At 39.3% G+C, this 27,927-nt stretch overlaps 1 protein-coding gene across 2 annotated transcripts in view; it reads left to right on the forward strand.

The window, feature by feature from the left end:
- The first annotated feature begins 1,066 nt into the window (after positions 1-1,066).
- LOC107046840 (myotubularin-related protein 3) overlaps positions 1,067-27,927 on the forward strand; it is a 40,561-nt gene continuing 13,700 nt past the window's right edge. The window contains exons 1-10 of one of the 2 annotated variants that reach the window (XM_015269557.1): positions 1,067-1,746; positions 2,679-2,992; positions 3,287-3,473; positions 3,699-4,646; positions 4,745-4,909; positions 5,262-5,506; positions 11,961-12,197; positions 12,885-13,167; positions 13,258-13,362; positions 13,623-13,807. In XM_015269557.1, coding sequence (XP_015125043.1) covers positions 2,685-2,992; positions 3,287-3,473; positions 3,699-4,646; positions 4,745-4,909; positions 5,262-5,506; positions 11,961-12,197; positions 12,885-13,167; positions 13,258-13,362; positions 13,623-13,807 — 2,663 coding nt within the window. In that variant the 5' untranslated portion in view covers positions 1,067-1,746; positions 2,679-2,684. Of the gene's footprint in view, positions 1,747-1,828; positions 2,201-2,678; positions 2,993-3,286; positions 3,474-3,698; positions 4,647-4,744; positions 4,910-5,261; positions 5,507-11,960; positions 12,198-12,884; positions 13,168-13,257; positions 13,363-13,622; positions 13,808-27,927 lie in introns of those variants that run through there. The other variant, XM_015269558.1, reaches the window with a different exon arrangement.

Below are 27,927 nucleotides of genomic sequence, written 5' to 3' on the forward strand. Positions count from 1 at the left end.
TATGAATTTTTTGACCTACGTGTCAATGATAAATATGTCGAGAAAAAGGCGNATAGAGTTTTCCAGCGACAGCGCTGGGATTTTCTATGAATTTTTTGACCTACGTGTCAATGATAAATATGTCGAGAAAAAGGAAAAGACTTTTAGATCATTAGATTGTGCATTCATTATACTATTGATTATAATATGTTCGATTTTACATTCCTGACAATTATTACAAAATGCGAGGAGCTACCGTATTGAGAACCCCTTTCCGGTTATCGACAAATTTATGCTCGGGCCCTATCATACCAACAGTTCCGTACGCTCCATCGTGGTCCATGCGCCACCGCTACAATTTTTGTTGTTGAACACTTTACATTGGCCCTGTTCATCTCCCCTATAATCTCTGGTAGCAGTCCCGCTGTCACAGGGATGGTTTTGGAGGTGAATTTATGCTCTCCTCGTCCTCAACATGTTCTTAATGTTTTTCAGATGATTCATTTGCTGGCTAATTACTATTAAGGAATGAAACACAGAGGGTGTGACGGAGAATTAAATTCCCCATCAATCGATCCCCGTTGCATCCCTTAATCTCTGTAACAAAAAAATACAAACTACGACAAAGTCATGGGCCAGTGAGAAAAATAATTTTCTTCTCGGCGCACAGTAACTCTTCACCATTCGCTCGCGAATTAAAAATCCATGACTTTGTCGTAGTTTGTATTTTTTTGTTACAGAGATTAAGGGATGCAACGGGGATCGATTGATGGGGAATTTAATTCTCTGTCACACCCTCTATGTTTCATTCCTTAATATTAATTAGCCAGCAAATGAATCACCTGAAAAACATTAAGTTCGTCCTTAAACATTAACATGTTGAGGACGAGAAGGACGTAATTTCCCCTCCGAAACTATCTCTGTGACAGCGGGACTGCTACTGCCGAGTTTCCGCACAGGCAGTTCGCCCAGCCGTCAGATTCGACCGTGGCGGCATCCCTCCGTTGGGGTCGAACTACTTTTGGCTTGGGGTCGGTCCAACCCCGAGATCGGAGCCTCTACTTTAGTCAATCCTCTTTGAGTCCGTGTGTCTCCTTCGCTCGTGACTAGCATTCACGAGCAAAGGTGTTGTTTCTCTCTCGTATCGTATTCTAAATCCCTGGGTCTAGTAAAAAACAAGAAATTACGTATATGCATGTATTAGTCAAATATTTTGTTTTATTTATGGTCTGTCCGAAGTGACTTGAGGGAATGATTTAAAAAAAAAAAAAGACGGTGATAACGGAGAGGGCTCGAGCGAGTCATTTGCATTGATTTTAATGATCCTCGAAACGTAATTTCAAAATATTTATCTAATACCGATAAAAGAAGTGACATGTGAACATTCTAGTCGGAGAATTATTTCCATAACAGAAAAATGAGTGAAATCATCCATTTTTCAAAAATTCGCAGTGAAATCTGATCTGAATAATCAAGTAATACTCGTTTGGAAAATTTCGAGTGTGCTAGGTTTTTGCTACTCAGTGGATCTACGTGTTTCAAGTCAAGTTATACCCAGATAAATGTGTGCTCGCAAAAGTAATCAATTTTTTCAGACAAACTTTGTGATTGAAATGTTCAGTAAGCGTGGATTATTTATGGTGTTCATGGACATTGTGTAAAAGTGTAAAGTTATTAGAGAAGACTATCAAGAACAGACGAATATTTTCATTTGGATTGGTTTTTACGTTTTTGCTATCTTGTCTGGCGACGTCATTCAGTATCAGTGTGAGTGCATTTTTTCTGATTGATACGTAATGTGTCTGTGTCTATTGCATTTTTCAGTGTAGTGGGTCAATAATGGCAATGAGGCAATGTCATGTTTGTCACCTGCAAATTCCTGGAAATTTTCTCAATTTTCTTTGTAACAGTAATTTCATTCGATCGTTGACCATATTTGTGAGTGTTGCAGGGGGTTAGGGACTTCTTTTTTCATCATTTCGTGCTCGTGTACATTCGTCTTTACGAACCAAGACCGTTCAACTCTTTTGCACTCACGCGTTTCTCCTTGAGAAGCGAAGGACAGCCTTAGCAATCGACGTTTCACTACTACTTTGGAATTTTCGCATTTCTTGTGTTTCTATATCTTTCTCACGGGCCTCAGTAGATGTCAAGAAGACGACATAGTATTTTTGAAGTTGAACTCTTGTGGTTTCGGTTCATTTTTTGATTGGAAACGTTTGTGAGTAAAAATAATTGAACTTGATATTGTTATTTTTCCTTGTCAATGTTTTCTTCGGATGCCCGATAGATGTGTCGTCGTGGGTGATCTAATTGCAGATGTCTGCTTTGACTTATCTTTATTTGATGACTGAAGAGTTTTGTGTGGCGTGTTAAATTGTTTAATATAAAGAACATGGGAGGGGTAATAACAATTCCGAACGTCTTGTTACTACGTAAAAAAATGGGCAAATCCAACTTTCTCAGAAGGAGCACATAACTCAAAGTATAGACATATGATTTGGAAATTTATTGAAACCGATAATTTTACCCGATGATGATTCACTATTTACGGTTCTCATGGATAATGGACATGTTCTTTGATATTTATTAATGATACTGTCGTGTCAGTAAAAGCGATAGAGATCCTTTAACTATGGAAATTTAGTTCGGATCTAACTAGCCGATAAAGAAAAAGAATGTTCAATTGGCTTTTTCAGATCGTGATGGAGAGTTCCGAGGAGCCGACGAGTCTCCAATCAATCTGTCACTTACATGCATCTGAACTTTTTCCAAAGCACGCTCGTTTTGAAACTGAAGATCCATCATTGCCAGTACCATTTACTCCTCTGAGTGGAGAGAGTGTTGTTGCACTTGGACGTACTTCTGATGGAATTTTAGCATTATCAAACTATAGACTTTACCTACAACTTAGTCAGACTTGTTATAATATCCCGCTTGGTCTTATTGAACAGCTAGAAGTCAAGGAGATATTTTACCTTCATATAGGATGCAAAGACGCTCGTTCAGTAAGGTACTATCAATAGAAATAGCACATTACATGCCCGAGCCTTGGAAAGCAGATCACCGTCCCCCGCTTGCAAGATTGCCTTTCGAGCCGAAGGCGAGAATGGCGAGTACGTGGGGGAGGGTGATATGTTTTCCATAGCGAGGTGTGTATATTAATTTTCGTGTCGAGGGACTTGAAAAACGCCAAATGGAGTTTTTCATGTCCCGTGACACGAAAAAATTTTTTCTACATTTCTGAAATGTCTTCTAGGGAGGATAAATTCATTATGAATGTTTAATGGATGTATTTTGTTCTCAGTTGTGCATTTTCAACAAATGAACACTGCTTAGAGTGGTTTAAGCGTCTTCACAAAACGACTTATCCTAGAAAGAGTGTAGAGGATATTTTTGCCTTCGGTTATTATGCCTGGTCTATAGAGGACGGGAAGGATTATCCGAGACTCGGGAAAGATACTAATTCTTATACCGCTATTTTCAATTCAGAAGTGAGTAAATTTTCTTTTTTATCTTATTAGTACTGGGTGTTGGAAGGATGATAAAATTACGGGAGAGCTTCAGTTGCCGAAAAATAACTTATTTATTTTTTAGCTGTCTTTTTTCACGTTAACAGTAAATTACTTTAATTGTACTAATTCATTCCCAATAAAATATTCTGTCAATTAATTACTCCTGGAACCAAACGGTGATCTCATCGAATTTTGGAATTCCAGTTGGAGCGATTGAAATTCAACCTCCATGGAAGTTGGCGCATAAGTCAAATAAACAAAGACTACCGTATGTGTCCATCGTATCCTCCGCAACTTCTAGTGCCAGCGTGCATTACCGACGAAACCTTGGAGGCCGTAGCCAAGTTTCGGAGTTCTCGAAGGATTCCCGCAGTGGTTTGGAGACACGTGAACAACGGTGCAGTGATTGCCCGGAGTAGTCAGCCGGAAGTAGGATGGTTGGGTTGGCGAAGTTCTGAAGACGAAGATCTATTGAAAGCTTTGTCAGACGCGTGTTCTTACGATCGTGGAGAATCAACCATCGAATCTCCAATAAATTATTCCGATCCCGGTGACGACGTGACTCCAAACACGACGAAGAAGGTTTTGATTGTCGATGCAAGATCTTACACAACAGCTGTTGCAAACAGAGCACGAGGAGGTGGTTGCGAATGCCCAGAGTATTACCCAAGTTGTGACATACAATTTATGAATTTACCAAATATACATTCAATCAGAAAGAGTTTCCATGCAGTCAGACAACTCTGTGCGTCAGACGCTGATCAGCCCAATTGGTTGAGCCTTTTGGAAGGCACGAGGTGGCTGCAGCATATGTCTGGCCTTCTTCGTGCTGCTGTCACAGTAGCATCAGCCATCGAACGCGATGGTAGACCAGTTCTTGTTCATTGCAGTGATGGTTGGGATCGCACACCACAAATTGTGGCTCTCGCTCAGATATTACTTGATCCTTATTATCGCACCATGGAGGGTTTTCAAATACTTTGCGAGAGAGAATGGTTAGACTTCGGACACAAATTTGCTGATCGATGCGGTCAAACTGTAGGTTGTGAGGATCCGAATGAACGGTGTCCGGTTTTTCTACAGTGGTTGGACTGTGTACATCAGATTATCAAGCAGTTCCAGTGCAGTTTTCAAATGTCTTCGACGTATATTGTAAGTGTTTATATAATCCCTTTCGTTAATGTTCAATAACTTTGCTCCTTTTTGCAAATGTAGGAAGGAATTTTATTAATCCTTCCTTCCAATTCCAGGTGAAACTTGCACAACATACGTACTCTCAATTATTTGGAACATTTCTATGTAACACTAGACAGGAAAGGTTGCAATCGAGGATCAGGGAACATACGTTCTCTGTTTGGCGTTTTCTCAGTTCAAGTTCTTTTGCTAATCATCTTTATTCGCCGTCTAAAAATGTGGTAATTCCTGAGCAATACTTCTAGAAAATAATAATTTTATTATTCTAAGACAGATCCAAAAATAGAAATTGTACTGTTTAATTAATCAAAAAAAATTCAGTCAATTGTTGTCAAAGAGATTACCAACTTTGCTAATTCTTCTTCTAATAGTTCTAACTATGAAAATTCGATTTATGATGATTACAACTTTCCCCAATTTTCTAATGATACTAGTAAAATTTCTCTTTCCCTACCCACTCTGCAAACTATATTTTGAATCATTTGATATTCCATAAATTTATTCGTCTCATCAATGTGTGTTATTTAATCAATCTTCTTTTTGTGAGGAGGTAATATGATTCTTTGTTTCAAGGTATTGTGGCCAAGTTGCAATGTTCGTGACCTTGTTCTTTGGTCCGAGGTATATTTGGGTTCTATGGAGATATCGCCCAAGCCGGACAAACAACGAGTATCTGTTATTGACATCGAGCCAGGTGAAAACGAAGAACCCCAGGGGCAAATGACGAAGACACGTTCCTATGGGGATTTAATTCATGCTCAGGATCACGTAGCGTTTCTTCATCGTAGACTGAGCGATCCGAGTATTTCCATTGAAAAGTAAACAGATTTTTTAATTGAAAATATTTCATGAATAATAAACTTTTGTAATTTTTTCCCATTAGCTTTTTTAAGGTATATCCCAAGAAAATCGGACCAGACAGTTCCTATGGATTTTCGGAAAAAATTCTAAAGAACTGAATTTCTTGTATTCTCATAAGTTATTGAGTTTATCTATTATCATGTGTTATTGATGCAGGTGATAATATCTGTTTGAATCAAATAAGAAATTATTTGTTAATTAATTTTTCGAATCGAATAAAGAATGCTTTCACAAAATTTCCATTGTTTAGAGTTGAATATCACAGAAATTGTGTAGTACAAAATTTTCCAAAGAATTCACCGTATACGGAATTTATCAATCTATTACGGATTAGTTTTTCAAGTACATCGTAAGAACCGTTTTCTCATAAGATGGAAAAATCGAGTTCGGAACCACCCATTGGCCCCCGTTTGGCCTATGCCTCGCGTGTTTAAAGCCCGCATTTCATTATTTATTATCTCCTAAACTTTGTAGTACAGTTAGTTAGCATTTTCGTCAATAGTTGGAGACTATTATAAACATTACCTATGAAAAATATGGAGACAATCTTAAGAAACAGATGTTTTCTAGGGATATACCTTAACCTTTATCCTCAACTCCCGGTCTGTGGGACCGCTATCAAAACTTTCACAGTGTATAACTATTGATAAATGTAAGAAAAAAATTTCAAACTTCCAGTAGCTTCCTATTTCATTGGTTCCAATCGATACAAAACGTTTTCGATTTTTTTTGCCCCGATAAATCCACGAAACCACCAACGTTTCTTCTAATAGAACAGGGCGCGCGATTCGCGTGCGTATTGTTTTCCGTGGGTGCCAAAATGGTAAAACCTTACTGTTTTTCACTTTCATTAATTTTTATCTCAATAATAATGCAGGAAAAATTGGTTTTAACATTTTTTCACGATGAGAATTTAATGGTTGAATAATTTATTCGGAATCGTCATAATCCTCTTCATCTTCTTCGTATCTCTGTTGCTTTTTGCGTTCTTTTGTATGTTTAGAGATGTATTATGTATTGTATACATATATACTATCCTATACATATTTTTTGTACAGAACGATATTGATTTTTTTACAGTACCGAACTGTGTAACATTTTTTTATTGTTAAAAAAATTACAGTATAAAACATATATTTATATAGTATATATAGTATATATTGCATATTATATATACTATATATGGTATATATATTATATGGTATATGGGACATTCCATGTCAACTCAGCCACCCTGAATTTTTTTGGTTCTCAGAATCCTGAATTGACATGCTCACACTCAGGTATTACGTAAGTACATGCTTTCCGTAAATTTTTGTTCCTTCAACATCAATTGTTTGTCTGCAACATGTGTCAAAACCTCAAATTTTTGAAAAATAATATCTCGCGAACTAATTGACGGATTTTAATGAATAAAAAACGTTTTTTTTTCGTTTTTTCATGTACTATTCGAAAAATACGCCAGTACTGTGAGGACGAGTAATGACCCTTTTTCATAGGTTTAAATTTTTCCAATTCCACTGTTACACAAGGGCCAGTCGAAAATCGATTGATTCTCTTTTTTTCTTGATAAATAATAATAATCCCCAATTTTTTCGGGACATTTTGAAATGTGATATCGATATAGAGATGAGAAAAAATTTTTTTTTTTCGACATGAACGACTATAGTTAGTAAAATCACATTGTCAATTCATCACTTATACTCGTATGGTGAATCATCCACATAACCAATGATATAACCACGTTGCAGGCCTAAAAATAGGAGGAGCATAATTGTTTTAACATTATTTTGAATAATGACCATTGAGTTTGGGGAAGAATGCTATCCTAAATCCATAAATTTTTTCATCAGATCTCTACTCTGTTAGAGAAAAAAATGAAATTTCAGGTTTCACTGAGAATTAAGTGAAATTCCAGAATTTTAACTACCACAAAGACGAAAATTCCTGAATGGATTTGAAATTCCAATGAATTGTTTTTGAAATCTGAAATTTCATGATTTTTTCCCTCTAAATCGCATTCAGTGCTGATGTCCTGAAAATTCATGTATATATTTACCGGAATTTCCTGATTTGTCACCCGCTTTCAGGGGAAATTGCAAGTGAAATCCCTAGTTTATTCATAGTAAAGTCCTTGAAATTTCAGTAGAAATTGAATTTGCTAAAAATTTCGGGAAAGTACACCGGAAATTTCAGACAGAAATTTTTAATAGTGATGTTAGCGATATTAACAATGAAATACCGATGTTGATCAATTCTTAAGTCGTTATGAAGATGTCATAGAAATCGAAAGCCTGCAATAGCTCAGTCAATAGGGCGAAGAGCTCGCAATTCGTTCAGTCGGGTTCGAATCCCACCTGTGTCCAATTTTCCCACTGTATCATTGACTCAGCCAGCGTCAACTCTCGCCCTTGATGAGCGTAAAGAAATGAAAAATGATACGACACGCAGCCAGGAAAATTAAACGTCTGATTGTTCTTGAAAGAAGACCTTGTATTTGTCGTACACTTTCAATCGGATTGCGATATTTCACAAATTATCAACACAATATAATTCGCTGTCATAGGGGATGAAAGGGGGAGGAGGAGGTAAGCGGTCTGAAAAACTACAAGTTTCGTGGAATCGTGTTTCCATACAACCTCCAAGGGTTACAATGAGTACGAATCTAATTAGTTGTCTTGAGATTCTTGCTCCTGCAATATCATCCCTCATTCTCTCTTCAGTGTGTTAAATTTCCTCTAGAAATTGACTGAATCGTTATTCTCCTTCAGTTATTCGTCAGTTTGGATCGAGGTATGTAATCTGTCTGTCTGTAATGTGCCAGTGGAGAAGTTATAAAATAGGAGGAGTTCATTTTTATTTTTCAATGGATAATNATCGAAGCCTTCCCTCCGATATCTGATTCAACAGTGCCTGGGGGCTCCGATGATTCTTCCGGGTACTCTTCAAATCTTACACCATTCGTGGCATTTCTATCGGTAACATCACAAACAGTTCATTGAGATCTGGTAATCCTTTCCATTCAGTTGATCCTAATAATAATGGATTCAATGAAGTTTTCGATAACCCAATGGAAATCGACGATTTCTCAGTAGATGAAGATTCAGACAATGAAGTGAGCAGGAGAACAGTAGAACATTCACGTTCTCCTCGAAAAGTTGAGCTGGAAGAAATGTTGAAAGGCCTGAAAGAAAAATTTAAGAGTATGGAGGGATACGCTGAATGTCTACAAATTATGACAGTCGCTCCATTTTCATGGAATACTCGGAGAGTGAGTGAAGAATTTGGAGCCACGAGACGCATAGCTCAGAGAGCGAAAAAGTTGAGAGAAATGAGGAGTATTGGCTTCGGCCGTCGCGAAAGCAGGAAAATCATTACCCGATGAAACTATTGAGAAAGTTTACACGTTTGACGAGAATAACAGTCGAATTATGCCAGGAATCAAAGATAAAGTATCCGTTAGAATTAACGACGAGAAGAAAATTATGCAGAAAAGGCTGATACTTGAAAATTTGGCAAACCTGCATCAACAATATGAAACTTCTCATCCGGAATCTCCTGTGGGGTTCAGTAAGTTTGCGGAGTTGAGACCGAAACATTGTGTATTGGCAGGAACGAGTGGTACGCACGTTGTCTGCGTCTATACGTACCACCAAAATTGCAAATTGATGTTGGATGCCATCAATATTTCCACTCTCACAGAAGATTCAATTTCTACTGTTACGAACTGCGAAGATCGTCTCGCGAAGCTCACGTATTCCAATCCAATACCTGCATGCCATGTAGATGAATGCCAAAACTGTCCGGGAGTTGATGTGCTATCACTTGAATTAGAAAAATTACTTTGCAACTACGCTATGATTGAAACTGGAATTCAAAATGTGGCAAACTGTGGATAGAGCAACATTGCAGACTCAGAAACTCCCAGCAAGTGAATTCATTGATTTACTTTGTGAATGATTGAAAGCGTTGAAATTTCATCATTTCATTGCCACTGAGCAAACAGCCTATGTGAAAGAGCGACAGGAAAATTTAGTTGAAAGAGAGATTCTGGCTCAGTGTGATTTCTCCGAGAATTATTCCTTCGTTTCTCAGGACGCAGCTCATTCATTTCATTATAATAATGACCATTGCACTGTACATTCAATGGTCTATTATTATCGTCAGGGGAGAGATATTCGCCATCGAAATCTAGTCCTTCTATCTGATAGTCTTGTCCACGATACTGCTGCGGTTTACGTGATGCAAAAGATTTTCATAGAGCACATAAGAAAAGTCTGTGAGGTGGTGACAAAATTGATTTATGTTACCGATGGAGCTGCACAACATTATAAGAATCGGTACCAAATTGCAAATCTGTTGTCCCACAGAGATGATTTTGGAATTGAAGCGGAAGCTCATTATCATGCGACTGCACATGGTAAAACGGCATGTGATGGAGTAGGGGCAATTTTGAAGAGGGGAGCGAGGCGAAGGAGTCTGCAAATAACTCAAGGGGAATCTATCCTCACACCTAGTGGTCTGTTTTTCTGGGTGAAAGATCACTTCAAAGATCTTGATGTATTTGTTTGTAGTAAAGAAGAACACAAAGTTTAATCTAGGACAGTTTAAAACAAAGATTCAACAGTGCGAAGGCCATTGCAGCCATCGAAAAAAATCATTGCTTCATCCCTGGAGAAGATGGACAATTATTAATTAGAAGATAGCAGCGGCTAGTGGAGAAGTTTTTCCGAAGAAAAGTCGACGAAAGTATTAACTTATACCTAGCGATCTGACATGAAAATCGAAGATTTTTAAGTCGTTTTTTCTTTCTCGAAATCGATGTTCATCAATTTAAGTCGTATTAAAACTATTATATTCTACTTATTTCAATTTGATAATGGAGTTACGTTATCTATTGAGTAAAAATGTATGATACAGGAGTAAGTGGTGAGTTTCATAGGTGATTTGCATAATTATAGCCGTTAATGTCGAAAAATAATTTTTTATGGAAAATTTTTTTTTTTCATCTATATCGATATCACATTTCAAAATATCCCGAAAAAATTGGGAATTATCATTATCTATCGAGAAAAAAAAGAATTAATTGATTTTCGACTGGCCCCTGCGTAACAGTAGAATTTGAACCATTCAAACCTCTCAAAATGGGTTATTACTTGCCCTCGCAGTACTGGTATACTTTTTTCATATAGTACATGAAAAAATGAGAAAAATCGTTTTATATTTATTAAAATTCGTCAATTTGTTCGCGAGATATGATTTTTCAAAAATTTGAGCTTTTCACACATGTTGTAGACAAGCAATTTATGTTAAAGAAACGAAAATTTAGGGAAAGCATGTACTTATCTAGTACTTGAATGCGAGCATGTCAATTCAAGATTCTGAGAACCCGAAAAATTCAGGGTGACTGAGTTGACATGGAATGTCCCATATACATATATACTATGTTACATATGTATTTTTTTTTACTACAGTAAGAAATGCATTTCTCTTTTTTTACCATTACTGTAAAGAAAAGATCACAGTACATAAAAACATATACATCGACATCATATTACATTACTTGATAAGCGGAATACAGGTTTCAAAAATCATTACACTGGATTTATTAAAAGTGAAATTTATTCCCTAATGCCCGGTTGCACCAGCTCCGGGTAACGAACACGTCAGATAAGAAAAAAAGTAAATTTGGATCTTCGATGGATTATTTTACCCGGGAGAGTATCTTAAATTTATCCCAGGATCAAAAAATAAAATTTAATCCCAAGGTTAAATGAGTGGTAACTCAAATGGGGCTACAGGATAAATAAAAAATTATTCTTCGGGTCAAATATTGAAAAATTGTGACCCCGAGGATAAATTTTACCCTGGGGTTTATTTGGATAACCGAGCTTGGTGCAACCGGGCCTGAGGAAGTTAGATAAAAAATAATAATTAGCACCAATTATTCATAATGAATGGCATATCTTTATTTGTTCGATAATCGAGTATTAACAGTCGAGATTTTTGTGAAAAAATGTTCACAACAAACATTTATGTGCGAAGGAAAACAATGAAATTAAATATACTTATAAATTTTGCCTCTTCTGTTCAACCCTTCCATCATTTAACCTTTCCCCGTTTTAGCCCTCATTTGAACCTTCAGTTACAAAAAAGAGTGATTCATTCGCTCAAACAAATGGGAAATGCGATCCAGACGAAGTAGCGGTTTGACAGACCGCGGAGTATGGTAGACGTGCGATTTCAGAGAGGTTCGGTGTAATGGTTAATAATCTGATGAAATGAAAAGGGAGAAATTGAGAAGAAATTAGCAACTGGCTTGTTAAATGGCATTGGGGAAATTGATTCATTACAATTCCTGCATTTTTCTATATTAATGTTGCACTTTACATTTTGTTTTCATTTTTGTAGAAAATTTGATTCGATGAATCTCATAAATGAATCAGATAAGACTGAAGATGTAAACACAGACGAGAATATTTGTGGAGAAGACACGAAACCATTACGAGCTGATGCACATAAAGAGACTTATCCTGTGTATCAGGTGGCCAATGATTTACCGGCTAATATATCAGTGGATAGTTCAACCGATACTTTGATACCAAATACTGAACCGTCCTTTGTAAACTTTAATGGAGGAAAACATGCGTAAGGACATGAACATTAGAATGAATTATAAAAATACAATTGTCAATTCCAAAAAAATTCGAAGTTTTTTTATTACTTAAGGATGTTTAGCCAGTGTCAGTAAATTGTCGGTAAATGTGTGTTTGTTTTCATGGTCAAGGAAAATTCTGCCATTTTTTCGACTGACAGCAGAATATATAAAACTAACTTTTATAACGTAAAAAAAAATTAATCGCAATAGTCTCGGCAGAAATGAATGAATTTATGTTCAAATTGATAATTCACCTACTAGAAGACTCTAAAAATAGAAATAAAAATAGAGGGTAATGTGTAAAATCATACTGAATCCAGTGGCCAGAGAAAAATCTGGGGTACCCGGGTAAAAAGAGGAAATATTTGAATGATTCTATCTCATATAAGCGCATGTTAGCACATGCATTTGGTGCATTTTGTCTATTTCATTTCTAAATAATGAACATGGGTTGGTGGTTTAAAATTTGTATCAAAGTAAAGGGAATATTTTTATCTCAGTTAAAAAAAAAATTTTTTTTTCTCCAGTACTTGCGATTTTGGATAAACATCCTTAATAACAGGACAATATTTTTATGTTGAACATCGTATTGAAAACTTGACTTTCTTTTTAACAATGCATTATTCGGTTAATGAAGAATAATTTTTTTTCTCGAAGTCATTTTTTGATTTTTTCAGATTACAAGTGACATCACTGCAGGGCAACGTAACTCCTTGGATAGAGAATCATGGAATAAACCGCAATCAATGTTCGTGCAATTGTTCGAACCAAGATGGTAGTGATGTCAGTGATACGAGTGCTGGATTGATGTCAAGGACTCCGAGTAGCATTTGTCCAGCATCCCCAACCCATCAAGACCTTGGCCTCGACAGTCCTGACAGTTTAGACGACGTAGACGGACTTCCAGTAATTCACTGTGACATTCAATTGCGTGTCCAACAAATCATCGTTGAACACAAGGTCAGAAAGATATGATTTAATAGTGCCTTAATCTTGGAATGGCTTTCTAATTTTCGTTCGTGGTTTCCTCCTTATTTGTGCGTGAAATAGGTGAAAGAGGAAGCCTTGAGAAAGGAGCTGCACACAACACGGCTGGCGCTTATACAAAAAGTCTGTACTAATCACAGTGCAGATACTGATCGTATTGATGAAATTGTGAGTAAAAAAATTTTCTTCCCATTTTGAGGTGAATTGATCAAATTCCAAGCATCGAAGTGCATCGTGAGATGTAACTACTAGTGAAGGTACATTTTTAGCTCATTGGACTGCAGCATCATCAGTAAAATGGTTAGGGTTCCATTGGAGAAAGTAATTGTTGATGGATGTTAAAAATTGATTGAAGAATGTATTTTTATTTGTGACCTACCTCATGTGGATTCAGAATAGTTTTCGCTAATCGATTTTCACTGTTTTAGGGTTCATTGCCCGATTCCGTAGGCAGCGCAGGTGATCACGGTGAATCATTGCCTTCTGACATGTCTTGGGAGGCCGTGGAGGAGCTTGGACCAGCTCCCACTTTGTGGGTGCCCGATCATGCTGTAAATAGATGTATGGGTTGTGATACGGAGTTCTGGCTCGGTCGACGGAAGCATCATTGCCGGTAAAGAATTAGTCAAAAAATCGCTCCGCATAGTGATCCAGAAAATTCTATTTGGAAAACCCTTTCACATTGATTATATATTGCAAATGGTAGTATCCGTAACAACGCTTGTATGACAACTTTGTGTATAATTTTAATTGCTCTGTGATCAATAATCTTCATGGAAGTTTCAGCAGTCATGATTTGCATATAGCCATAGTTGCCAGATTGGGCGACTTGTAGCCAAAATATCTGACAATATAGCATAAAGCCCTCATAACGCTAGACCGTCTTATAGAATATATAGTTTATATCCTGATAAAGTATCGCGGTTCTGATACGAGCCAAGACGTATGTGTGAAACAGCTACTACCGGGATATTTACTCCTGGTAAGGGCGGTGCCTTCCCCCTCCACTCATATTTTGAAATTCTGGTGTGATGGGATGCTGGTGGCGCCCAATTTTACTAAACACGTTATATTCTGATTTGTTTTGGTTGAGGTTTCGGTCTTTTATTATGACTCGATATTCTCTCTCGATATCTCGATATTTCATTGCTGCATTTCGATGTCAATAACTTGATAGTCAATTAATTTTGTGTATGAGAAAATTTATATACATATATAATATGGGGGAGCGAGGGTTACTATTATGTATGGAGAGGTTTCTGCTTCCAAATGGGAGCATTGTATTCGGAAAATTTGAAATTTCCATGTTTTTGTGTCAGGATAACTAATTTTGATCTCAGGACTTCGAATATGCTGTTTTTAGATTACTAGAAAAGGGCGTGCGCTCCGCGCACGTATTGTTTTTCGTGGGTGCTAGAATAGTAATACCTTACCGTTTCTCACTTTCATTAATTTTTATCTCAATATTAATGCAGGAAAAATGAATGGTTTCGATAACGTTTTTCACAATGAGAATTTAGTTGGTGAATGATTTGTTCGGAATCGTTATAATCCTCTTCATCTTCGTCTTCGTTTCTTTCGTTTATTTTTAGGGATGTATTATGTACTATATATTAAGTGTATGACTGAATTCTCAGCCTTTTTTCGACAATTTCGACATTTATTTATTAAAAAATGAATACAGATCTAATCTTCAAAATAACCGCCGTCACTTTGCATGCATTTCTCCCATCTATCGGGCAGTTGTCGGATTCCGGCTCGGAAAAAAAATGGTGGTTTTGACTGGATGAAGTCATCAATGCTCTGCCGGACTTCTTCAGGAGATTGGAACTAGGTATCCACCAGGTGATGTTGTAGCGCCCGAAAAAGGTGATAGTCAGAAGGCGGCGCCTTCAAGGCGGAAGTTCTGGAGAATAGGCCGCATGTAGGAGAATTTCCCAGCCCAACGTGAAGATAAATTTCAGGGTTTCTTTTGCTGTGTGGGGCCGTGCGTTGCGCTGCAGCAAAATTACTTATCTCGTATCACTACCAGTAAAAGGTCTCTTTTCCCAATAACGTCACTCAATTTCACCAGTAGGTCCTGATAACGCTTAGCAGTGATGGTTTACCCCTGTTCGAGTATTTCATAATAGATTACACCTTTGGAATACCACCAAATACACCACAATTTTTTTCCGTGAATGTTCGATTTTGCAGTACTCGTTGACGGTCCCCCGGATAAGCCCACGATTTTCGCCTCTTAGGATTGTCGTAAAATATCCACTTTTCATCCCCAGTCACAATTTTATGTGAAAAGTCTTTTTGTTTGAATCTGGTCAGTAGGCACATGGACATTTCACAGCGTCGACTTTTGTTTGCTGAGGTAAGATGATGGGACACCCAACGACCTTCCTTCTGTATCCTCCCAATTCTTTTTGAACGCCTCGAAATAGCTGATTGAGTCACTCCGAGAGTATTAGCAATCTCCTGTTGTGCTTGACAGAGATTTTCATTGAGTAGTTTGTCCAACTCCGCGTCCTCAACTTTTTTTGGTTGCCCAGGACGTTCTTCATCCGGGAGATCAAAATTTCTATCCCGAACTTTTTTAAACCACTTTTTACATGTGATATAAGATACAGCACTCTCTCCCAAGGCCGAACAAATCATTTCTTGTGCTTCTGCAGCAGTCTTTCCAGCCAAGAACAACTCGATGACCTCGTCAGGGACTTGGACCTACCGAAATCAAAAGCAGAGTTGATGGCCTCTAGATTTGAAGAGTGGAGATTCATCACCCCAGAGGTTTGTATCATGAGTTATCGCACACGAGATGACGAGTTTAATGAATTTTTCGTCGAAGAGGATGATTTATGCTATTGTTGTAATGTTGATGGACTCATGGAAGCTCTTGGAACTAAACATGACCCAGCCGTATGGAGACTGTTTATGGATGGATCAACATCAAGTTTCAAAGCTGTTCTCTTACATATCGGTAACGAGAAACCATCAGTACCAGTGGCTTACTCTGCGAGTTTGAAAGAGACCTACGATAATATTAAACTGGTATTGAAGAAAATCCAATATGAACGCTATAATTGGCTAATTTGTGCTAATCTAAAGGTCGTAGCTCTTGTAATGAAATTGCAATTGGGTTCCACGAAATATCCATGTTTTTTATGTTTCTGGGACAGTCGAGCAAGGGGGAAACATTACTGCCAAAAGACCGAGGAGGCTCGAAAAGATTTTGTTCCAGACCAACGGAATTCCGCAGGCCAGATGAACCTCTCGTGCAACCTGGAAAAATTGATTTACCTCCACTCCTCATTAAACTCGGTTTGATGAAAAATTTCGTGAAAGTATTGGAGAACAATGATAAAGAAATGGGATACTTGAAGGATTTATTCCCTAGACTGAGTGATGCCAAAATCAAAGAAGGAGTATTCGTGGGGCCACAGATCCGGAAGATCATGAATGATGTATGTTTTGATGAAGCTCTCAGTCCTACTGAACTAGAAGTATGGAAGTCTTTGAAAGAATTGTGTTCCGGGTTCCTGGGAAAACATCGCTCAAGCAACTATGAAGAGTTTGTTAAGAATTTGCTGGAGGGATACAAAAAAATGGGATGCAATATGTCACTCAAGATTCATTTTTTGGATTCTCATCTCAATTTCTTCCATCAGAATCTTTGTGACGTCAGCGATGAACACAGAGAGCGATTCCACAAGGATATCTCTAGAATGGAAACGCGTTATCATGGGAAATCCAACCAACACATGCTTTCTGATTACTGCTGGAAGTTAATCAGTGAGAAGAGCGATATCACTCATAGGAGATCAGCGTCCAGATGTTTATTCCAAAACCCTACTCCTAAAAAACGCCAAGTAAACATGATTCACGAAATTCAATTTCTTTTCAGTTTGTTTGTTTTTTTGTATAATCAATCGGAAGATCATGAATGATGTACGTTTTCATGAAACTCTCAGTCCTACTGAACTAGAAGTATGGGAGTCTTTGAAAGAAGTGTGTTCCGGGTTCCTGGGGAAACATCGCTCAAGCAACTATGAAGACTCTGTTAAGAATTTGCTGGAGGGATACAAGAAAATGGGATGCAACATGTCACTCAAGATTCATTTTTTGGATTCTCATCTCAATTTCTGCTATCAGAATCTTTGTGACGTCAGCGATGAATACAGAGAGCGATTCCACAAGGATATTTCTAGAATGGAAACGCGTTATCATGGGACATCCAACCAACACATGCTTTCTGATTACTGCTGGAAGTTAATCAATGAGAAAGGCGATATCACCCATAGGAGATCTGCGTCCAGATGTTCATTCCAAAACCCTACTCCTTTTTGTATAATCCCATTGATTCTCTAAACCGAATTTTCATCTCAAGGGATGCTAGAACGAGATGGATCTCTTTCGATCTTTGATGTCTCTTGAATAATCAGAATTCGTTGAACTTGGTCTTATTTGGAAGCTCATGTAGAGCGCTTGGAAATGGAGAAAATTTCATTCAACTTCACTCTGGCGATCCAAAGTGATTGACAAATAAAGATCTCTCATGTACTTTCTCTCCCATTGCAATGAATTTGATTTTCATGTTACTTAACGTTCAGTCTTTTCTGAAATTAAGTAAAACTGATTTATTTTATAATTGAAACGCTCCCGTATTTTTGACTAGGGGGATGAAAACCTAATCTAATATTCTGCAATATTTGTATTGGTTCCATGAGCAAGTATTTTGCTTTAACCTAATTCATTATGACATTCGATAACTACATCGAACAAAATAAAAAACACTCAATAACCTTAAAAAGTACCGAAAATTCATTTTCATTAAATTTTTTTAATTCCGTTTCCATCCATTCAAATGGAAATTCCAAGACACCAGTTTGTTCATTAGATTTTCTCTTTTTTTTTTCAATTTTTGCTGGATTATAACTTTTCCTTATCACCAGATTATTCAATGTCAAAGATGTGCATTTTTGGCCATTTCGGCAACTTAAATATTTATTTTTTCAAAAAATAGACGTGTACGAGACAGAACAAGGCCAGATCCTGAATCTACTTATCAAAATCTATAAAGTGGACTTGATTCCATCCTGCGGGCAAATACCAAGGATTTTTTTGTCGAACCATGTTATGAGAGCTATGATCGTACCAAATTTCAGCTTGCTATCTTCGTTTTTGTTCACGGTATCGTGCGTAGGAGAATAAAAAAAAACAAGCCGAATATTTTGAAGAAAAATCATTGAGATCGGTTCACTCGTTATTGAGATATTCAAGACATTAAGTTTACATACAAAGTTGAATATCTCCAAAATTAATTGACCGATTGAGCCCATCTTCCATACCGGTCCTTGCAATGATCAGAGACAGCTTCATGCCAAATTTCAAGTCGATATCTCAATGTTTACTCAAGTTAGAGCGCGAACAAGGATTTCAAGTCAAAAACAGAAAAATTCAAATATCTCAAAAACGTTGTATGAACGGGTATACATGTTTAAGTGATTTAGATAGAGGACATCATGCCGAACATTTTGAAAGAAAAAATTATTGAAATTGGTTGGGTATTTTCCGAGATATTTGCGAGAAAAGGTTAAAAAACGAATGGCTATTGCTCAAAAACTAATGGACGGATCAAGCTGAAGTTTGGTATGGAGTTAGTCTCAAGTTATACTAATTAACTGAAAAAATTTCAAACTTTTTGAAATGATTTTTCCCGTTTAATTATCAAACTTACGAAAAAATGGCCACCGACTGGACAGTGTCACGCACAGACATGGTCACCAAACTTATTTTTACGTTTCAGACCATTCTGCATCATTTCCAAGCAAAATTAGAAAATGTGAAAATCGAACGATTGCAATGCTTCCATTCGGAAGTAAAAACGCAAGAAAATGATTGCACGGTCATGAAATTTCGTGAGTCATTAAGTCATGATAAATCGCAAAAACGGTATATTTTTTCACATCAATCCGATCAAAAATTTGCCAGAAAAAGTGAATTTTGGCGAAAAGGGTGTAATTCATCCTTGAAAATAAGTATGCAATCCGTTTTTGAAAGACAGTTAGAAACTATTTCATAGTTATAGCTTAAATGACTATGGATTCTCAGCTGGAATTGTTTGTAGTTAATTGTAGATTTGAATTTTTTTCAATCCGAATCCAAATAAGCATTCAATCGATTTTTGGAGGCCAAGTAGGAATTAATTGATAGCTATAGCCAAAATGACATCGGATCTCTATCGACAATAGTTTGTAGTTGATTGTAGAATTTGAATATTTTCATTCCAATGGAATTTAAGCATGCAATTCATTTTATGAAATGGTATCCAATAATTAATTTGTATCAACGGCTTGAAAAACATCACATACTCAGAAGAATTGGTTTGTAGTTTGGAGTGGAGGAAACAAGCAGGGTTGCGAGCCTATTCGACAGAAGCGACAGACCGTTATTTTATTCGTGATTAGTCTTTTTTATTTGTCCTCTCTCTACCAATTTCATTGGTAATACGCTCCCGAATGGATTTGTCGTAATGGTTCTATGATAAATTACCCTGAAAATCCTTTTTGGAAAATCTATATTTCTTTCTACACCGATTTCCGTTATTATTTTTATCGTTATTTTCGTTTGTTTGAATGAATGATTTATTTCCTTTTGTATGGCATTACACCTTTTACAATAAAATTACAGATTGCCTTGGTTGTGCACTCGTTATAAGATAATAAATTGAACCGATCTAGTTGGAGGTGTACGAGTGCACTAGTGATAATAAAAATAACAAGAATTAACACTTTAATAATAAACTCAATAGTCTCAAGTAACAATTCGTTAGGCCGGATGCCGGCATGTTTCCACGTCCCTCAACTTATAGTTTCATAACGCCCCTGTCGCTTCTCCTTCCTTGGCTTTTGCCTTCTTTTCAAACTCTTTCACGTGTTGTGATCCAGATTATTCGATGGCATAATTATTAAGAAATTAGGTGTTTACTGATTCAGCATCGTATTACAACACGAGACCGATTTGTAATACCAATGCACATGTGAATCGAGGCAAGTGTGCTACGGTTTTGGATAAAAACCGGGAATACACTGGCCTCGGGAGTTCATTACCAATGTAGCTCATTATTGAATTCATTTTAATTCCTGTATCGAAATTAACCGTTAAACTTTGAGTTAGGAATAAAGGAACTTTAGTATCTTAATTGCTGAGATTGAGTCCATAATTTATCGACCATTCTACCACACATTACATTCGTTGGCAGCGCGTGTGTTCTTCAAAAACGGAGGCCTGATCAACTTTCGTTGGAGACAGCAATTGAGAGAAGAGTTAAATATTTTCTACACTTCAGAGGAAACGTGTTCTTCATTTTGGGGGCATCGAGCTGTTCTGGAACGCCGGAATAGAAGCAGCCAACTTTTCCGAGGGAAGAGAGGCGAAATCCAGCTGGTGGAGAAATCTTTTTGGGATTTGGTTTTGCTGATTTTTAAAGAATTTAGACAGTTTCGAGGACTGTTTTTGAGAGGCGGAACGTGAATGAATCGCGACTAACAAGGCAGGCAAGTTCTTTTATTTATGGGATCACAGAATCGCAGTATTCGCGATGAATTTGATTCTTTGGAGGAATTGGGCCGAGTTGTCAGGGGGAATTCGTGTGCAGCTGGAGTGGGTCTATACTCAACTGCGGAGTCTTCTGCGGAAATCACAGAATCGCAAAGGTTTCATCGCGGTGTCACGATGCGCAGAGCTTGGAATTTTGGTAGAAGGAACCGTGCTTCCAGTTCCTTGGCCGAGGGGGTCCAAGGACTTTCACGTAGTGTGCTGCAGGGGCAAGATGGGCAGCAAGAGCCACAGGCTGGGGACGGTGCGCCTATGCGACCGGCACCGCCACTTCTGCAGCAACCAGTCTCGCCTGGAGCAGATGATATGTTTCAAAGGGAGGAGTATAGCATGCCGGTGTCTACTCCGTTCTCGGTACCGGGGGGATCCTTTATCTTGGGTGATTTTACCTCACCGCCGCGGGGACAGGCGGTTATGCCAGAACCAGATCTCTCGGGTATTCGTAACTTGGACACTCAAGACGTCATCAGGGAAAATGGGACTGATCTGCTAGTGGCGATGTTGAAAACGTTGGAGAGTGCGCAAGAGAGGATAAAGGAGGAGGCTCAGGAGCGGAAACGATTGGAGAACGAGCTACAGAAGGCTTGGGCGGAGATGTATCGCAGTCGTGACGCAGCCGGGGTAAATAATCCTCCTAATAATAATGTTGGCACTAGTAATAGTCACTCTCAGAGGGGGCTTATAGACCTGAAGGGTGCTCTGCAGCTAGTACATTTATTCAACGGCGAGAGTGCTGACGATTTAATTCCTTTTTTGGGGTCATGTGAGGGCACAAAGGAATTGCTACAGCCTGAGTTACATTATACACTCCTCAAAACAATTTTGAAGAATAAATTAACTGGCAAAGCATTTGTGCAACTGAAGCATAAAACGATAGAGAGTTTTGACGAATTGATAACGGAGTTAGAGGCCATATTCGGCAAAACGAAATCACTTGTGGGATTGCATGCGGAGTTCAATGACCTGCAACAGCGACATGATGAAGACGTTAGCAAGTTTGCAGCCAGAGCTAAACGAGTCACTCTTGATTTAATCGAAGGAATACAAAGTCTGTTAGCTAATGACTTGGAGGATAAGGAGAAAATGGGAGCCAGGAAAGCCCTTTCAACTTTAGCCAAGGCTAATTTCGAGGAGGGTTTGCATGGTTAGATTCAGATTTTGGTCAGAGCAAATAATTACAAGACGTTGCATGAAGCTTGTCTAGGAGCAGTCGAGTTGGAGAAGACTATGCCAGGGTTTCATGGAGCCTCCAAGGGCTCTGGAGGGGGTGCTGGAGGAAACTTTGGAGGCGGTTCCAGGTGTTCTCGGCGGAGAAATTGTCAATCAGGGCGACTATCTCTGGGGACAGGATGTTTCGCTTGCGGTCAAGCAGGGCATCAGGCCAGGGATTGCAAAACGCAGAGAAAATCGAGTTTACCTGTTCCAGATCGGCGCAGTATCAACGCTTATGGGGTGGTGTGCAAATTTTGCCATACTCCGGGGCATGATATAACCTCGTGTTATAAGTTGAAAAAACAATGTGGAATTCCTGACAACGCGGAGCTGCAGGTGAAGGAGAAAAGTGACTGCGCGAAGTAGGTCAACAAAAATGCTGACAATATCATGAGGAAAAATAATAACAAAAATCAGGCCCGGTCGCGCGCTTCGCGCGCTCCCTCTTTAGGGTATGACCGGTAGGGGTTGGTGGAATTGGATGTGACCCATTACGGGTCGCACCAATAACTTCCCGACCATTTGTTTTTTCTTTCATTAATTTTTTTTTCTTATGTATTTATTCAATCTTTTTCTCATCTTTCTCCGAGGAAATACCCATAGAAGAAAATCATAGAGAAGTCAATAGAAATCTAATAGAATTTTTCAGCGAATTGCAGGTGTAACATGAAAAAAACCTCTTATTTCTAAGAGAAGAAACCCATTTTCTACGGTCTCTTACAAGTTTTTTTCATCAAAAACGTAAAAAACGCCGAAACAAATGTTTGCATAATGTAATAATGAAGGTCAGGTTCCATGAGAATGAATCGATTGCAAAAAAAATCAAATCAAATAGTTTTTTCGTGACCCAAGAAAATCCGTGCGCGTGCTCGCACTCACACACACTCCCATGCACACACATCGCCGTATTCCGCATCGAGAAAAGGTGTAATTTATCAGAAAAGTAAAATTGTTTCTTGAATGTATGTCGATTTCGAAAAAAGCTAGTGAACTGCTGATTAAATGTCTTCCAGTATTCCATGATGTGTGCGTATCGTATCGTTTGTTCAGGAGGAATCGTGGCACAAAATTTTTGTCACAGACGTACGCACACACATACACACATCCACACATACAGACAGGTACCTGAAAAGGGTCAGAAGTGGTTCCAAAGGTCATGAAACGTGGAGAAATGCTTAAATTTCCACATTCGATTTTCGGGGTCACTAGAATAACTTCCTCCCTTCGGGTCGGGAAGTTAAAAATAACTTCCTCCCTTCGGGTCGGGAAGTTAAAAATAAAGGCTCACAGAACGGGGACTCTGTATTGCGAATGGGGGCAATTCAGATTGCGATGATGCAAGCTGATGAAGTTGGAGATGATGGGGAGCAAAATCAGCAGAGCCCTACGATTCCGACTTCCAGGAGACGCAAAATCACGTCTGCAGAGCCTTCGAAGACGAAAAATCATCTAATCTTGTCAGCAGATGAGCTCGAGCAACCAACGATGTTCCTGGCAGATTCTGGGGCTGCTATATCGGTAATAAAAACGGGAGATGTGAAGGTGCAGCCCGGGGGGAGGACGCTACGTGGAATTCCCAATCAAGATGTGGGGACACTTGGGAAAGTTGAGATTTACTTGAAGATTGGCGGCGAGGAATTAGGACATGTATTCCATGTTGTTCCTGATAATTTCCCATGCTTTCGAGGGATCCTTGGAGAGGATTTTTTCCAGTCTCGGGATTTAGTTACATCTGTTGAACCTGGGAGGTGCGTTGTAATCAATGGCACACATTTGCAACTTTTTCCACCTGAGTAACCAATTTTGATGAAGGCTAGAAGGGAAACTCTAGCTTGGGCGACGACGCTGAGTACGAAAAGTGGGATTGTGCGTAAGAGACAATTGCAGCCGGGCGTGTTTCTGGGTGAATGCCTTACGAAGCCACGTGACGGCCGTGCAATCGTTTGTATCATGAATATTACGGAAAATGACGTATTTTTAAACATGCCGGTTATGAAACTCGAGGAATTACCCACAGCTGAGCTAATACTGCTGATGCATGCGAGACGAGGGAATGGAGGGAGGCGAGATCGAATAAGACTCCTTTACGAAAATTTGAGGCTTTCTCATCTGAATCGTTTAGAACGGGAGTCTTCTGAAGATGCTGGAAGAGTTCAATAACATCGTACAACTTCCAGGGGATCCTCCAGACATCACAAATCACTTGGAACATTTTATCCCTATTGTTCCAGGGGCAGCACCTGTGAATGTTCGACCGCATCGATTGCCGCAGTCTCAGAAGGCAGAGGTGGGTCGTCAAGTAAAGGAGATGCTGAGAAACGGAGTGATTCTTCCAAGTAATAGCCAATGGAATGCACCCTTACTTGTGGTTCCAAAGGAACCCGATGCGTCAGGGAAAGTCAACGAGTTGTTGACTTTCGTAAATTGAATGACATCACTATCGGTGACTCATACCCACTGCCGAATATTTGCGATATTCTGGATCAGTTCGGGAATGCGAAGTATTTCCCCACACTGGATTTGGCTTCAGGATTTCATCAGTGAAGAAGGACGACAAGTGCAAAACAGCTTTCTCGACAAAAGTCGAATTTATGTCATAACTCGAGCGCAGCAGGAAAGGATGAATGCCGAAGGTGATAATATTGAAACCGAGGGTTTTGAAACATCTGAGGAGAAAATCACTCCAGAGGCAGAAGATATTCCAACGATAATGAGGGAATATCATGATACACCTTTTGATGGACATCCTGGCGTGCAACGAATGCACGAGAAAATGAAGTTGAAGTACAAATGGAAGGGTATGAAGAATGGCATAGAGAAATATGTTGCAAACTGCAAGGAATGCCAGCTGAATAAATTGGGTAAAACGACGAAGGTTCCTATGCAGATTGGAGAGACTCCAGAGATGGCATTCGAGCAGTGTGCAATGGACATTGTTGGTCCACTACCCGTAATTGATGACGGGAACAAATATATCTTGACATTCCAGGATGCTTTGACGAAATTCAGCAAAGCTATGCCGATTCCCGATCAAGAAGCAAACACGGTGGCGAAAGCATTCGCTGAAAAAATTATTTGTGAACATGGAACGCCTTCAAAACCGCTGACAGATCAGGGTAAGAATTTTACAAGTGAAATTTTCAAAGACGTCTGTCGTCTTCTTAAAGTAAAGAAGATTCAAACAACGGCGTACCATCCTCAAACGAATGGTGCACTTGAGATGTCTCATCGCACGCTAGCCGAATATCTACGAAGCTTTATCGATGAGGATCAAGGTGACTGGGATCGATGGTTGCCTTATGCGACGTTTTCGTACAATACAACGCCGCATATCGCCACGAAACGAACACCATTCGAGCTACTGTACGGGAGGCGCGCTGAGTTACCGGTGTCCATTAAGCAGCCGCCACGGCCCACGTACTCATACGATGATTATGCACAGGAGTTGCGTGAACGACTCCGCGCGTCGCATCAAGTTGTGAGGGAAAAGTTGAACGCCTCAAAGGAGACTGCAAAGAAGCAGTATGATAAGGACGCTGAGGATAAGAACTTCTGCATTGGTGACAGAGTTCTGTTGAAGAATGAAGTCGTGCGACGTGGGAGGTCCAAAAAACTGACGCAACCGTAGCTCGGACCTTATGAGATTACGGAGAAAAATTCAGATGTGAACTACACCATTCGTTCCTACAACAAAGAACAAGGAGGTTAAGGTTTACGTTAACCGATTGAGGGCATTTATCGATTTGATCACTTGTGTCTCAGATGATCAGCAGACTCAACTACCCAACGATTTCGAAGAAATCCAGGTGGAGAGAAGGGAGTGCAAGAGGGAGACAGGGAACTACGCGTCCTGACGATTTCTTTCATGTTGATCATGCTGAGCAGCATGATCCCGATTATAAAGGGGGAGGGACATACTGTTGATAAATTTGTCCACACTCCAGGCCTGCATTTTGAATCTATTGGTAAATTGTTCTTGAGTAATCGTGCCTGGACTGTTGCAGCGACGACTGATGTGACTCCTTGGTTACGAAGAGCGGATCAATTCGAGAGTCACTACGTATTGACACAGATTTTGTTCTCGAAAGCTGAAAAGTCAGGGGAAAACTTTCGGACGATTCTGTGAGAGCGAATGAGTGACCACACGGAGTTGAGAAGGACGATTCACGGGATTCTTGGTATTGGTAAACCCGACAGAGATCATCGAGGCTTGATTCACGGATTGGGCAGCGTGGCCAAGTCACTATTTGGCACAATGGACGCGTCTGATGCAAAAAGAAATTCACGAACGCCTCAACCGTCTCGAAGGAGAGCAAGGGAATTCATATGATGTCACAAAAAATCAAATTGAAGTAATAAATGTTACACTCTTTCGACTCCAACACACGGAAGAGATCGTGCAGCGGAATGAGGAAATTCTGTTGAATGCGACAAAATAGTTGTCAGAACGCATGGAGTCGAGATTCAACACGACCCTTGTCCGCGATGACATGGATGGGTACTTCATGGTCATTACAGCAGTATTCGACGGAGTTATGAAGGACGCTAAGAAAATTCTGCACCTTTTAACAGACGACGAGAGAAGGATCCTAGGGACAGGGATTCTCTGAGAAGAACATCTGGTACATATGTTGAAAAAGGCAAAATTGCCAATGGGATTCAGCTTTCCCACAGAGATTAGAGTTGCCAGTATGCATAAGCGGAAAAGAACTTCCACCGTCAGCAGACACACGTTCAACACAAAAATCGTGATGCTGTTGGAGATACCGCTGGTCAACTCACAGATTTACAGCATGTACAAACCGCATGGCCTGCCAGTCAAAACAGTATAAGGTTACTTCTCGTACATTCAACCCGAGAACGAATTGTTAGTCATGCATGGCCCGACGCAGCAGTTCATTCCGATGACATCAGAGCAATTGGGAAATTGTAAGAGGCTCGATGAACAGTACCTGTGCACGGAAATACTGCCTACGCAGGTAATACGTCCGTGTAGCCCCTGCGAGGTGCACATGTACATTGACCCTGGAAAAAACCCAGAATCATGTGTGATAAAACACATGACATTGAAACCAATAATACTCATTCACCTGAGTTCCGACAATGCATGGCTTTATGCAGCACCACACCCTGAGGAAAAAAAAATTCTAAGAGAATTAGAATTTAGAGAGAGAAAAAATTTCCGTTTCACCCAGCCGGGAATCGAACCCGGGTCTCCCAGATACGCGCCGGGCACTCTTACCAACTAAGCTCATCACGATTCTAGATGCGTCTTGGGGTGATGCCGTCCCCTGCTCCATCAAAAGCCCTCACCATCATCCCAACAAGTCTTGACGGGCAGTTGTTGAGAATGCACCGTATTTCTTTCCTTAGAGCTTTGCTTGGCCACCTCTCGACCCCCATCTCCATGATATCCGTCAAATACCTGCACGTCCTCATCAGAGCCTCTATTTCAATGCTGCGGCGACCTGCTTCAAATCTCTAAATGTATGCTGGAGTGTTCGATGCCAGACCCATCGCCATTTTTACTTAGGAACTTTGCATCCTGAGCATTGACTCACTTCTGCTCCAACACCACAACTCTATCCCATACAGACAGCCTGACTTACCAATGACATCCAGTACCTAAAGTCTCCTGTGTAGAATGTCTCTCCTGGCCCTTTTCATAATACCCCAGGTACGGTTGGTAGCCAGCCTGGCTCTACTGGCCAGCTTTTTGGTGTGGGTTTCAAAAGTACCGCGCGTCGAAAACCAAGGTATTTGAACTCCTTAATTAAACGATGTGTGAATATGACTCCGCCCTTTCCCAGCAGATGTCGTTTTTAGTATTGCTTACATGCACTAATAAATGGCATCACTTGTATTCTATAGTACTTTATGTCAGCTGTCAAACGCACTACGTGACATTTGGTTGAA

Source organism: Diachasma alloeum, unplaced genomic scaffold (genome assembly GCF_001412515.2).
Source record: "Diachasma alloeum isolate Michigan unplaced genomic scaffold, Dall2.0 Dall_scaffold_02324, whole genome shotgun sequence".
Taxonomy (NCBI): domain Eukaryota; kingdom Metazoa; phylum Arthropoda; class Insecta; order Hymenoptera; family Braconidae; genus Diachasma; species Diachasma alloeum.